Source organism: Panthera pardus, unplaced genomic scaffold (genome assembly GCF_024362965.1).
Source record: "Panthera pardus isolate Hobbes unplaced genomic scaffold, ASM2436296v1 HiC_scaffold_21, whole genome shotgun sequence".
NCBI classification, from domain to species: domain Eukaryota; kingdom Metazoa; phylum Chordata; class Mammalia; order Carnivora; family Felidae; genus Panthera; species Panthera pardus.
In genome coordinates, this window is record NW_026526777.1 from 2,412,423 (window position 1) to 2,425,816 (window position 13,394).

The 13,394-nt window shown below is 63.1% G+C and overlaps 1 protein-coding gene across 1 annotated transcript; it reads right to left on the bottom strand.

Moving 5' to 3' along the window:
* Positions 1 to 1,431: 1,431 nt before the first annotated feature.
* INSRR (insulin receptor related receptor) lies at positions 1,432 to 13,213 on the bottom strand. The gene is given in 25 exon segments (XM_053908840.1): positions 1,432 to 2,484; positions 2,697 to 2,831; positions 2,949 to 3,007; positions 3,009 to 3,079; positions 3,370 to 3,529; positions 3,662 to 3,772; positions 4,265 to 4,494; positions 4,679 to 4,731; positions 5,050 to 5,155; positions 5,375 to 5,537; positions 5,621 to 5,757; positions 6,007 to 6,227; positions 6,298 to 6,339; positions 6,647 to 6,842; positions 6,930 to 7,097; positions 7,494 to 7,732; positions 9,102 to 9,228; positions 9,476 to 9,690; positions 10,359 to 10,503; positions 10,711 to 10,853; positions 10,946 to 11,249; positions 12,508 to 12,736; positions 12,738 to 13,094; positions 13,096 to 13,179; positions 13,181 to 13,213. Coding segments are annotated over 25 exon segments (3,969 nt in total). The 3' UTR covers positions 1,432 to 2,243.
* Positions 13,214 to 13,394: the final 181 nt, after the last annotated feature.

A 13,394-nucleotide genomic window follows, 5' to 3' on the forward strand; every position in this document is an offset into this window, starting at 1 on the left:
ACACTAGAACTCAGCCTTGCAGCCCCTTTGAGACCCCTACTTCTTTCAGGCATCAGGGGTAGCTGAGGACTTGATTGCAAGCTCCTGACCGTGCTCCCAGGGGCCTGCCAAGAGCCTCCCTCTGACTGTGCTCCCAGGGGCTCACCAAGAGCCAGCACCTGCTCATCTTTGGAAGTCGAGCACAGGCAGGGTTTTCCTGAAGCCCTCTTTGCTTCAGCTTTCTAGCCCTTCCTTATGCCCCTCCACGTCCAGATGGCCAGCACTTCCGGGACAGGTGACATCCAACACTGTGCAGGTTAGGGGTGCGGGCGGGAAAGCTTGACCCCACTGCCGCCGTCCAGGCCCGTGCAAGCGCCGGTGTGGCTGTGTGCCCTGTGTAGGTGTGTGGGTCTCCCCTGGGGCCCCTGTGTGGCGTGTCCACCCCCCCTCCCGCCTTCTAGTCAGCGGGAGGCCGGTCAGAGACCAGGAACCCAGAGAACAACCTCCGGGGGTTCCATTCTCCGTAAACTGTGGTTCCACCAGCAACCATTAGGGGTCACTGTTGCATCAGCTACCATTGACAGGCAGGGGCAGGGGAGGGGTCCAGCGGGACAGGTGGTCCCGGCTGCCCACACTGCCCCTGCCAGCGGAGTGTAAGTGAGCTGTAACTGCTATGACGGAGATAGTCTCACACAGACTCGTGTCTACTCCACTCAGGCCTTAAGGAGCTGTGGTTTGCAGGGCACGAGGGCACCAAGCAAGCTCAGAAGCGCAAACGTCCCCAGACTCTGGGTCCGTGGCAGCGCGTGGCAGCGCGGGAGCCATGGCCCCGAGCCCAGGGTGCGGGAGACGCTGGTACAGGATGCTAAAATGTCCTGAGCCGTGACCAGCCCCCTCTGCCTCCATCGTCTTCACCAAGGCTTTAAGTCGTTTATCTTCAGCTCTTCCTGGCATAAGAGCCTGGAAATGGACTCCCCTGTGCTCCTTCAACACGCCTGCAGGGCATCTCTGCTTGTGGGTAATCTAAGGGAGCCAGACACACAGACTCTGCTCGCGGTCCCTGCCCTGGCTGGGGGGCGGGGGGGCGTCCAGCACGGACCGGTCATCAGGGCCCCTCCCCCACCCCTGCATCTGTCCTCCGATGCCCTGGAGACGTCTGCCCGGTGGAAGCAGCGAGGGACGACCTAAAGATGAGGTGTGGGGGACGGTTGGTGAGGCTGGGAGCCCAGAGACAAAGCTTCCTTGCCAGGCTCAGCCACCTCTGGCTGCCCGAGCGGCGGACACGGCCATGACAACCCGGGCTGTTAGGTCCTCGTGGAGGTGGTGTTTGACAGCCCAGTATTTATCCTGTATCGCGGCCTCAGGGTCACCGTGTCAAGTCCCCAAGAAGGGAAGGAGGAAGTTCAGCCAGTGTTAAGACCACATAGATGGAGAGATAATGGGCTCTCCGGGGACCAGGGCACAAACAGACCTCAGCATTTATTGTGCCTCCTTCAGTCTTCCCCTGAGAGGCCGGGGGTGGGGGGGCAGGAGTGAGGGCAGGGAGGAAGCAAGGCTTGAAGGATCAAAGCCTTAATCATCCTAGGGCAGGGGGGAGGTTGAGGGGAAGGGGCTGGGAGAAGGGGTGAATCTGCACCAAGGGATGCCCCTGGGGAGGAGGGCGGAGGAGCACCAAACTTGGGGGGTCCTGGGTGTGGCGAAGCAGGGGAGGAAGTGAGGGCAGTCTACAGGCTAGGAACCTGCTCACCCAGGTCTCTGGGTTCTCCCCACGCCCTCTGGTGTGTGGGGATGAGGGGAGGAGGGGGAACGTGGGGCTGAGAAGGGCATTCGTACGGACATCCCATCCCCCACCTCCACACGTGGACAGAGAGGGTTCCCGGCCTCATGCGGGTGCTCCTCTGGTTTTGAGTGTGTTGATGGTCCCAGAGGTCCACAGGACACCCAAAGCTGAGGCTGGGGGTCTCTGGACCCCACCTTCTGGGCGGGTGGGCCCCTCTCCCCAGGCTGGACTTCTTGTCCACTCTTCCTGCCGTGACCTTGCTGAGCTTCTCGTGGAGAAACTCAGACTCCTACGGGGAGTCTGCTCTGCCCCCTCTGCCCCCACCCACTCCTCCCTCTCCTGCTCCCTGGCCCAGCCTGGGCCGCCCCCATGACCCTTCTGAGCATGGGGTGGGGTGTGAATGTGTGCACACCTCAGGGCCTCAAAGGTCAGGACCCTTCCTCTCTGCCCGTGGGAGGCCCGTCACCCAGAGAATAGGGTGGCCTCAGTGCCCCGGGCCCCCATTTTGGGGGCTGCAGTCTGAGGGAGCCCCTTCTGGGGTCGGTGGGGAGTCGGGCTCGGCCACGGGCAGTGGGGACACCCGGGCGCCCCGGCAGTCTGGGCTGTAGTAGAAGGAAAAGAGGCGGAAGGAGGGCCGCAGCTCCCCCCGAATGCTGTCCAGGATGTGGGTGAAGGTGGGCCGCAGGCGTGGGTTCTGCTGCCAGCAGCGGCTCATCAGCTCCTGCCTGGGGAGGGGGGGCAGCGTGAGAGGGCCAGCTGGTGCAAGGGGGGCGTGGGGGACTACATCGGGAGGGCCACAGGGGCGGAAATGGGGTCGTAGTGGGGACTCAGAGTGGGAAGGCTCAGAGCGGGGCACCGGTGGACATACAGCATCAGAGGAGGCGGGGCCACCGTCGTGGGGGCGGGGCAGGGCAGATGGCGGGCAGGGGGCACTCACAGCCGAAGGGGACAGCTCTCCAGCTCCTCCAGCACCCCACCATCCATGACAAACTTGAGCACCTGCTCGTTGGACAGGCCCTGGTAGGGCTGTTCAGCCAGAGTCGCGATCTCCCAGAGCACCACGCCGAAGGACCTGGAGGGCACGCACGAGGGCCTGAGCCCAGCACCTTGCACGCCGCGCAGCGCACCCGGGCCCCTCCCCAGCCCCACCTGCACACCCCCTGAGCCCTCTGGTCCAGCCAGGCCCCACCAGACGTCCGAGTGGGTGGTGAAGATTCCGTCTTTGAGGGACTCGGGGGCCATCCAGCGCAACGGGCAGCAGCCCCTTCCCACCCTTGCGGTAATAGTCTGTCTCATACACGTCTCGGGTCATCCCGAAGTCTGCAAAGTGAGGGTGGACAGGTGTGGGGCCGCGGAAGGCCACACCGGCCCCGGCCCCGGCCCTCTCCCCCTGCGCAGCCCCCCAAGAATCCTGGAATGCGGCGGCTCAAAGGACCTCAGAGATCATCCCACCGCAACCACCCCCTGGCCTTGGACGAGAAGCGTGAGATCCAGGGTGGGGGGAGTGGCTGTTAGGGGCAGAGCTGGGGGCCAGGCCTGGATCTCCTAGTCTAGCTCAGGGAGGGTCACTCTACTCCTCAGGCTGCCCCTACCCGCTGCACCCTGCGTACCCCCAATCTTGACGGTGAAGTCCTGGGACACCATGCAGTTTCGGGCCGCCAGGTCTCGGTGCACGAACTTGTTGGCGGCAAGGTAGGCCATGCCATCTGCAATCTCACCAGCCATCTGGATCATGTCTCCCAGTGCTGGCCGCGGGAGCCCAGGGTTGTTCTAGAGCCAAGACAGGGGGCTGGTGAAGAAGGAACCCGGAGGTTGGACTCCTGCCCAAGGATTCCCCCACAACTGTGCCCAAGTCAATTCTAACTCTCCAGCCCCTTGGCCCAGGGTCTTTCTGGTCCCCACCTCTGCCTCAGGCCGCAAAGACCGAAGATGGCTCTTGAGGTCCCCACGGGTCATTAACTCCATGATGACCAGAGTTGGCTGGCCCTGAGACACCACGCCCAGGAGACGTACCTGGGACGGACAAAGAGCCTGGTTGCAGGTCCCCTCTCCTTGACCCACCTGGCCAAAGTACTGACCTGCTGTGACCACAACCTGACCCAGACACCAACCCCGACCCTAAACCCAACCATGACCACAGCCCTAATCCTGATCTAACAATGACCTTGACTCTAACCCATGAACTTGATCATAACTATCATTCCAATCTTCACGATTCACCCAACTCTGACCTTGGTCCCAATCATGATCCTAATGACACGGAGTATTGACCCCCAACCATGACTGATCCCAGCCCCAGCCATGATTCTGTCATGGTCTTACCATGATCCGGTTTTGAGTCCAGCCCTAACCATGACCTTTACCTCAATTAGGATCTTCGCCACAGTCCCAACCCCGACCTTAATGGTGCCCTGACCTCATCCTTGACCCTCCCTATCCGTCTTACCATACGACTTTCAGCCTAATTATGACCCTACCCCGGCATTGTACCTGATCCTCCCTTACCACGTGGTGACACTTGAATGCCTTCATGACAGAGGCTTCCTTGAGGAACTCAATGCGTTCTCGTGGGCTGGCCAGCTCGTTCACCGTCTTCAGGGCCACGGGTGTGGACTCCTCTCCAGCCTCAAGTCCTTGTGCCAGTCCCTCGTATACCATCCCAAAGGAGCCCTGGCCCAGTTCCCGGATTATGGAGATCTGCTCCCGAGGCACCTCCCATTCATCAGGGATGTACACTGAGGGGAGGCGGGGGTCACGAGGCAAGAATACTGCTCTCTGCCACACCCCCGCCCACCTCTCTCCTCTCTGAAAGGGCTCGGGTCCCAAGGCTGCTTTCTCTAAGAAGGTCTCCTGGAAGTGTGGCTGTCCTCCCTCCTGTCTCCCTTTCCCACACACCTGTCCACCCACTCCCAGACCTACTGTCAGAGGCGCTGAAGTACTCCGGATTCACGGAGGCATACAGGGTGCTGTTTCTGCAAAGGGAGGTGAGGGGGTCAGGCTGGAAGTGTCCCCAGGAAGGAAGCAGCAATGTCAGAGGACAAAGAGGAGGGAAGCTACTGACCACACCCCCATCCCTGATCAAGGGTGACCTTGGGGATCCCTACGCACTTTCCAAGTCCCGGCATCTGGGCTGTGACAGGCTGGGAATAGGGAGTGCCCTCAGGGGATGAGTTAGGGCTCTAGGGCGTCCTCTACTGTCTCCTCTACCATCCGCTGACTGCACACTGACTTTGTGATGAGGGCTCAGGGAGAGAAGGGGGATGGGAAACGGTAGGACTGGTCATCATCACCTCTTCCTGCCGTAGAAGAAACCGAGGGCAGCGAGAATGACAAGCAGCATGAGCCCCACGGGGGTGACAGTGAGAAGGACGTGCAGCCCCCCGGAGTCTTCCTCCTCTGGTGGTCAGAGGGCAGCAGACGGTAGGGTCAAAGATGGAGAAGTCAGAGCACAGGGGACGCTTCTCCTTTCACGATGGGCAACAGGAGCAGGGGGAGGAATGCGGTGGAGTGGCTGTGACTTCCGCAACTGGAGATGTGGCAGGGGCGGGGGAGGGGGGGACGGGGGACCCCTGTGGGGCTGCTGGGAGTACAGTCTGGGGCAGAGGCTATGCCAACCTGGGCCAGGGATGTAGAAAGCGATACTCTCTGTCCAGGATCCGTTGCCAGCCAGTGAGGTTGCCCGAACTCTGGCAGAGTAGTTTCCAGGGGGCAGAAGGGCCAGGTGGACCCCCCCAGACTTGGCATACCGCAGGCGGGACACACACAGCACTGTGGCCTCCTGAGGACAACACAGAACAGCTGTCTGGGAAGAGGATGGAGGCAAAAACTGGGGCCGGGTGGGGGGTCCCCTGGGGTACCTACCTCTCCCAAGCGGCGGTACTTGATTTCGTACTTGAGGATGAGTCCGTTGGGGTCCGGGGGTTCAAGCCAGCGCAGGAGGACACTGCTTTTGCCGGCTGCCTCCCAGGCCACCTTCCCTGGGATACCATCGGCTTCTCCTGTGGGAGAGGGCAGCAGGCAGTCCGGCCCCGGCCCCAAGTACTTCCTTTCACCTTCACGTTCAAACTCAAGGGGGCCACCCTGGGAGGTTTCAGGAAGCTCTAGGATATGCGGACTTGGGGACTAGGAAGGGTGAGCAGGCAGAGACCCTGGTTACCGGGAGGTCGAACTCGCTAGTTGGCGCACTAATTGGGTAGAGTCCTTGGGGTCGGTGTGGGGGGTGGGTAGAGGTGTCGGGGGTCACCTACTGTGGGGCATGGTGCGCGCAAAGACGAAGGTGGCGGCGCTGCAGCCCACGGTGTGCGCCGCGTGGTTGCAGGCGTGGATGTCGATCCGATATTCCGTGAAGTGGCGAAGGCCACTCAGCACTGCGCGCTCTCGGGGCACTTTGTCCTCCTGGATCTCGAAATCCGAGTTGTTCCCCCCAAGCCGGAGGGCCCCGGCTGCCCGGCGGTGCCTCCCTGAGTCTCTGGGGAGTGCGCGAGTCAGAACCACGGCGGCGGCCCGGGACCCCCGCCCCTCAGTCCCGCCCCGCTCACCTGTGAGGGCTCTTATTGATGGACGTCACCTTCCAGGGGGATCTGGGGAGACCAGGGAGGGCGGGGTCGGCCCGGGGTCAGCCCCGCCCGCAGAGCGGCCCCACCCAGGCCCCTCCCCCTCCAGCTAGACCCGCCCCCGCCCACACCCCCATCCAGCCAGACCCGCCCCCTCCGTGGCCCCGCCCCCCCCACCTCCAGCCAGACCCACCCACCGCGGCCCCCGCCCACACCCCTCCAGCCACACCCGCCCCTCCGCGGCCCCGCCCACACCCCTCCAGCCACACCCGCCCCTCCGCGGCCTGGCCCTTCAGGCCCTCGGGGTGTGGGGGGGGGGCGCGTCTCGCCGCACTTGGGGATTGTGATGGCGTTGTGCAGAAAGTTTTCGAACTTCTTCTGGAACGAGGCCTCTTGCGCCTCCAGCGGCGGCAGGACCTGCCCCGGAGGTGGGTGCTGGCAAGGGCAGCAGCCGGGCTCCGCCTCCGCTTGGAGTTCCGCGTCCTCGCGGTCGAATCGCGGGTCGCTGTTGCTGGTGGGCAGCCGCAAGCCTGGCGCGACGCAGGGAAAGGCAGTTAGACGCACGGCGCCCCGGCCCGCGTCCCAACCCCTCCGGCCCGCGCCGCTGCCCTGCGCACCGCGGTGGCAGTAGTCGTTCAGGTAGAGGTCGCCGTCCTCCGCCAGACGCTGCCACAGCACCAGGTAGTAGGTGATGTTCCCGTTGCGCTGAGTCGGTGGCTTCCAGCGCACCAGCAGGTGGGACGAAGAATTGGACGTGGAGATGACATCCTGGGGCACCGTGGGCGCTGGGGACGTAAGTAGGGTACAGCTGAGGGGCCGCGGATCCCCCTTTCAAACACCGTCTGGTAAGGGGCCCCTCTCTGGGGTCCAAGCCCCTCTCTTTCTCCCAAGGAATCAGTGACCCGCAAACTCCCTTTCCTGGCACTCAGAATCCAGGGCCCCCCGTTCCTCGAAGGCCTTTGAACTGGCTCAAATGTTCCCCCTGCGCTCTCTCCCACCCACAGTCTCCCTAGGACCCAGACGGATGCCCCCTATTCTTTCTAGGACTCTAACATCTGGCTTCCCAGTCTCTAGGGGCCAGGTGTTCAGTGACCCAGCTTCTCTATGTCTGGTGCCTGGGTTCCCTCATTCTCCTTCCGACCCAGGCACCTAGCTCCCACCCCCTTGGAAGTCCAGCCTACCCGCAGGCAGGGTTCGGAGGTAGACGATGGGGCTCTGGGCTCCTTGGTGGGGGCTGTCCTCAGCAGTGGTCAGTGTGATGGCCCGCACAAACACTGCGTACTGGGTCCAGGGCTTGAGGGGGGCTAGAGTCACCCCTGGCTCCTGGGTGCGGCTTAAGGGCAGCTCCACATCCAGCAGATTCCAGCTCTGGGTCCCACAGGCATCTGGACCTATGTGCTCCGTGGCGTTCTGGAAGGGGCTGAACATCCCGACCCCTGGAACTGAGGGGTGGCTCAGCCCCACCCCAGTTTTTAGCACCCCCTCCTCTCTGAACCACCTGAAGACTGTCGTTATCATTCTTCCAGTAGGCGTGAAGGCACCCTGCTCTTTGGGGGCACTCACTGAGTGGGTCTGCTCAGAGCTGGAATTGGACCAGGAGTCACAGCCTGTCTCTGAGTGAGCACAGCCACAGCCATGCTGCAAGGCAGTGATGGTAGGGGAGCTTCGTGAAGGACTTCTAAGATTCTCTATCTTTTGAGCCCAGAGGCAGCTGGGTACAGTTGTGTAGATTGTGAACTGCACAAGCCAGGCAGGGTGTGCCAGGTACATTGCAGCCCATATTAGTGCTCCCCAAAGTGTGGTCTATGGATCAGAAGATTCGGCATTATCTGGGAGCCTGTTAGAAATGCAGATTCATGGGCCCTACCCAGGACTAAGTGAATCAGAACTTGTGTGTGTGTTGGGGGGGGGGGCAGGGCCCAGGAATCTGTATTTACCAGTCTTCAGCTCCCCATGCTAGAGACCTTCACCTACCACTGAGACAGGCCACCCACCATTGACTCCCCACCCCCTTCCCCCAGCCAGGTCCTGTGCTAGTGGGAAGGTTAAGGCCTCTCGATTTTAGTTCCCAAGAACGACTTCCAAGCGAGGTGGTTCCCATCCTCTGTCTCCCTCCCATAGACGGGGAGTTCTCCTCACTGCTGCCCTCCCAGACTGCCCTCCCAGACCCACCCCTCTCTTCTAAGAATTTTAGTTTTGATTCCTAGCCATGCTTTTGGAGAAATCCTTCCTGTGGTCTAACCACTGGCCCTCCTGCGCTGGTCAGTACACTCTCTCGGAGGAAAAGAGCAGCCTGTCCTTGGCTGTCCCTGCTCCCTCCCTTCCTCCGGCTTTAATGAAATGCTGGCAAAGCTACGCATAAAACTGGCCAAATTAGTGGGTACTCCCCAAACCGCTGCTGGGGCAGGAGCATGTGGTCAGTACAGAACATTAGCATAGTGAATTGAAGTTTAATTATCCAAGCCTTCTCAGCGGGGCTCCTGTCCTAGTCTCTCGGAAGTCCTGACTGTCCTCTCCAGTTCACTGGTGAGGCGAAACTGAGGCACGGAGGGATGAATAAAGTGAGGGGAGAGCCAGACGTGGGCACTGCAAGCGAGTGCGACGTGGGGGTCTTGGCCCCTGGGCTCTCTACAGCACCCCCCGGAAAGCGCTCTGCCCTCACCTGACCGCTTTCGCGAAGGAATCGGCCGCGTCCGGGCCTGGCCCCGCCCCGCTGTGGCTCTGGCCCCGCCCACTCCAGCGCGGGCCCCGCCCCTCGCCCTGGCCCCGCCCCCGCCCCCGGCACTCACGACTCCTTGTAGTACACGATGAAGCTGAGCAGGTCCCGAGCCTCCAGCGGCTCGTAGCGCTCCCAGCGCAGCAGGATGCTGTCCGCCTGCGTCACGTTGGACACGAAGCGCAGGGTGCGAGTCTGGCCTGGGCGGGGCGGGGGGCCAACACCTGCTCTCAGCCGCGTTCGGCTCTGCCTGAGCCACCTAATTCTGAGCCCCCACCCTGACCCCGCGGCACCCCTTCCCCCCACGCGGCCTCCGAAGCGGACGTAACTAAGGGTCCCGGTCAAGCGCCCCCTGCCTCCCGGGTGCGTGTCTGGTGTGTTTCAGCGCGCGCGCGCCTGGGCTTTGCGCGGGTCGTGTCTCCCCGGGGTCGGGGTGTCGGGCCTCACAGGCAGCGCGGTCTCCGTTGGTGCGGGGGTTGATCTCGGCCTTGTTTTGGCGTCCCCGCGTGCCGGTCACCTCCTCCAATCGGTAGATGTGCTCCAAGCAGAGGCGCGGGTTGAAGGCGAAGTAAATCTTGCCCACGGGAATGGCGAGCCCCGCAGCCACCCAGGACCCCAGCTGCTGTAGGTTCTGGTTGTCCAGCACGTACAGAGTGTAGTTCCTGGGGGAGGCCAGGGGACCTTGCTCTGCACGAGAGGTGGGGGCAAGGGGGGGGGAGGGGGGTGCCTTATGGGTTCCTCCTGGAGGGGCTGTCCGTGCCGGGGGGCACAGGGAAGAAGGGGCACTCAGTCTGGGGCTCTGCCTCTCCAGCTGCAGTGGGGGTACCCCCGGGGGTCCGTGGCTGTTCCAGGGAGACATGAAAAACCGCTTGGTGGGACGGTAATTTAAAACATTCTCTGTATGTTGACAAATCCTGGCTACCTTACAGGTAGGCCTTGACTGGTCGGTGGTGGGGATGGGTTCAAACCGAGGCAGTCTTGCTCTGCAGCTGAGAGCATCGGATAACAATATTAGCCAACCTACGTAGAGTCCGGTGTCACTGTAATTTACATAGTACGTACTGTGTTCTAGGCACTGTTGTGTTTCATACATAACAATGTAAGTCGTATTCACAACAGCCCTAAGAAAATAAGTAGTGTTCTATCAACCCCATTTTACAGAGAAGAAAAATTGAGGCCCAGGGAAGTTAAGTAACCTACCCGGTGTCACGCAGATAGTACGAGGCAGAGCTGGTTCCGGAGCCCATGCTCTTTGCTGCTGCTTTGGGAGTGTTAGGGACAAGGAGGTGTGACAGAGGGATCAGGTCAGAGGCTGTTTCTGACCCCTTACCCGTCCACCATGGCGTCTCCCCGGATTAGTTTGAGGTTCTTGAAAAAGCCCAGGGACACGAGGGCGAAGGAGTGCTTGATTTTGAGGAAGCCGGTGATGGTCTCTATCAGCCCTAGGCTGTGCTGCAGCTCCAGCTCTAGGTTGTCTGCAACCGGGGAAGACAGGGCCAGAGCAGGACGGGAGGTGACAGGTCTGCATGGGGTGGGGGAGCAGGGTGCGTTGCTGGATGGGGGCGCAAGGAGGGGGCCCCTCAGGACCGGGACCCGGGGTGGTGGACAGTGGTGCCTTAGCTGGGTCCCTGTAAGGGGGGGCACGGCCGGGAGGGGAGGTGTGGCCTGGGGAAGGTACTAACAGCCCTGGCGAAGATTGACGATGAGGCTCCCCTCCACGTGGGTGCAGCCCACCAGATCCTGTGCGGCCTGGATGGAGTCGATGGTCTTGGTGCCCACCTTGCACTCTTTGGGGCACAGCCCCTCACACTTGCGGCAGAATATGCTGGCAGGGGCAAGTGGAGGGTGCGGAATGAGCCCTGGGCCAGCGTGGACCTCCTCACCCATCCAAGAGAGCCCCCCACCCCCTACACTCACCTGCTACCATTGCGCGTGAAGCCCGGAGGGCACTGGGCCAGGCAGCGGCCCTGGTGGATGCCGAAGGTGGAGGCGCGGCCGGGCACAGAGCGCAGGCGGGCGCAGTGCTCCGCCGTGACGCAGCGCCAGGACTCGTGCTGGTAGGTGCCTGGGGGGCAGGCCCGGTGGCAGGCACCCTGGAAGTAGAGGTGGCGACAAGCGACGCAGGCACGGGGGTCTTCCGGCCGGCTGCAGCCCCCCAGGCATTCGACGTGGCAGCACTCACCCCCAGCGGTGCAGGCCAGCCCATGGGGACAGGGACACACTGCGGGCAGAGGGCCGTGTCAGGCCTGGCCCCTGCCCCCTGGGTTCCGGTGCCACCCCTCCCCCTGGGATAACACTCTTAGTCTGCACCCAAATTCCTCCCATTCACATGGCACAGGGTTGCTGGCTCTCTTTTCCTCAGGTGGGTTCTGAGGACAAGGACCACGGTCCCCCTGTGTGGCTCCCCACCTCCCACAGCCTGGCCAGGGACGTCAGAACTCAGGGCAGAGCCGTGACCTCGTCCACCACGGCTGCTTCTGCCCCGCCTGCTGTCCTGTCTGGGCCTGGTGCTCAGATCATCACTGGGCCTGGTGCCAGGGGGAGCCTGCCAGCTTCTCCCGGGCACCGAGGCCCGGGGCCAGGGGGCCTGGGAGTGTGTGCGAGGTGGGGCCGCCGCTGGCCATTTCGCCCGTGCCCTGCCCACACCTCCTCCCCCCTCCCCAGCTCTCTGCCCTGGGCAGGAGGCGGCTCCAAGCAGCAGCGGGTGGGTTTGGGGCTGGGGGGCCCAAGTCTTGTGAACCGTGCGTGGTGGCAGCTCGCTGTCTGTGGCAGCGGGGTGTGCGGGGGTCAGCCAGGGCGTGTTGACACTGTACACGAGAGAGGATGTGAAGCAGCCGTGTTTACAGCCAACACGGAGGCACCGGGGAGCTGGGGGCCCGGCAGATACAGCGGGGGTCTGGTTACTCTTCTGCCCCGAAGCAGAGGCTTTGGGGTGAGGGAGCTGACCTCCCTGTGGCTGGGGACCCCAGATCTGCTCCGAGCCTCTGAACGGTCCTCCTTTTCTCCCCCGTGAACTGTGAACTCCGCCTCCTCCCCCCATCATCCCTCCTTATTTCACTTCCCCGCTTCGCTCCACTCCCTTCCCTCCTTCCGTTTTCTCTCTGTGCACCTGACTTGCTAGACTGGATCCCACCTGACAGCCTGCCTTGTGCCTCCCGCCCATGCTGCAGCCACTTTTATCGGGACAGAGAACACCCGCCATGACCCAGGCACTGCCCTAACTAAGAATTATGGAATAGCTCACGTAAGCCACCTCGGTTACCTAACTGTTCCGAGCCTCAGTTTCCTCATCTGCAAACTGGGAATAACAAAGATGGCCTGCCTCACAGGACGGGTGAGAATGAAGGGGGTCCGTGCCGGCCGAGCGAGGACGCGCGCCGTCCTGTGGCCACCGGCCCGCCTGCCCCCACCCTTCCGGTGTCGTTCCCCCCCCCCCCCCCCCCGCCAGCCGCCCCGTCGTGTCCTGGGCCGGCGCCCACCTCGCTGGCAGTGGCTGGAGGTCCAGCATCTGTAGTCGGTGTGCCCGCCGAAGGTGGTCCTGGCGCAGGGCTCGCCGCTGGCGCCCAGCACGCCGGGACACACGTCGGCGCACTCCTCGCCCAGCTTGTTGCCCACGATGTGGTTGGCCCCGGGGGCCGGCTGCAGCAGGCCCCAGTCAATGGTGGACAGGTGGCAGAGCTCCTGGTTCTTCTCGACGCGCACGGCCCCCCCGCAGCACGGCCCCCAGCGCCGGCAGCCCCACGTCCCGCAGGTGCGGCATCTCGTAGACGACCAGCGCATAGCCCAGGAAGAGGCGGGCCCCGCGGACCACCGCCAGGTTGGGGAAGAGGTCCCGCAGGCTCTCCAGGCCGTAGACACGGAAGAGGAGCAGGTAGTCCGTGACCTGCGTGAGGCGCGGGAAGCTGAGGCCGCGGAAGTCCTCGCCGGTGGCCGTGAACATGAGCAGGATCTGCAGGTGACCCTCCACCACGCTGCAGTTCTCCAGCCGGCGCAGCTCCGCCACCTCCGAGCGGATATCCAGGCTGGGGCACACTGCGGGCACAGGCGGCACGCGGCCGTCAGTGCGGCGTGGGCTGGGCTCCCCGTCGCGCCCTGGGGGACCCTCTGGGAGCGGGACACGGCGTGGGAGCAGGGCTCCGCCGTGGCGGTGGGGGCGGCCTCCTCCCTGGGCCTCACAGGCCTCATGGCGGCTTGAAGGACGGGCACCCGACGGGTCAGCGTGGGCCAGAGTGAGCTCCTCCCTCCCCAACCTGCTTCGTTCCTGCGGTGACGGTGACGGTGAAGAGTCCTTCCCTCCACGCCCCCCCCCACGCCCCCACCCCCAGAGCCTGTGGCTCCACCTGTAAATGACAGCACATCCAATGCT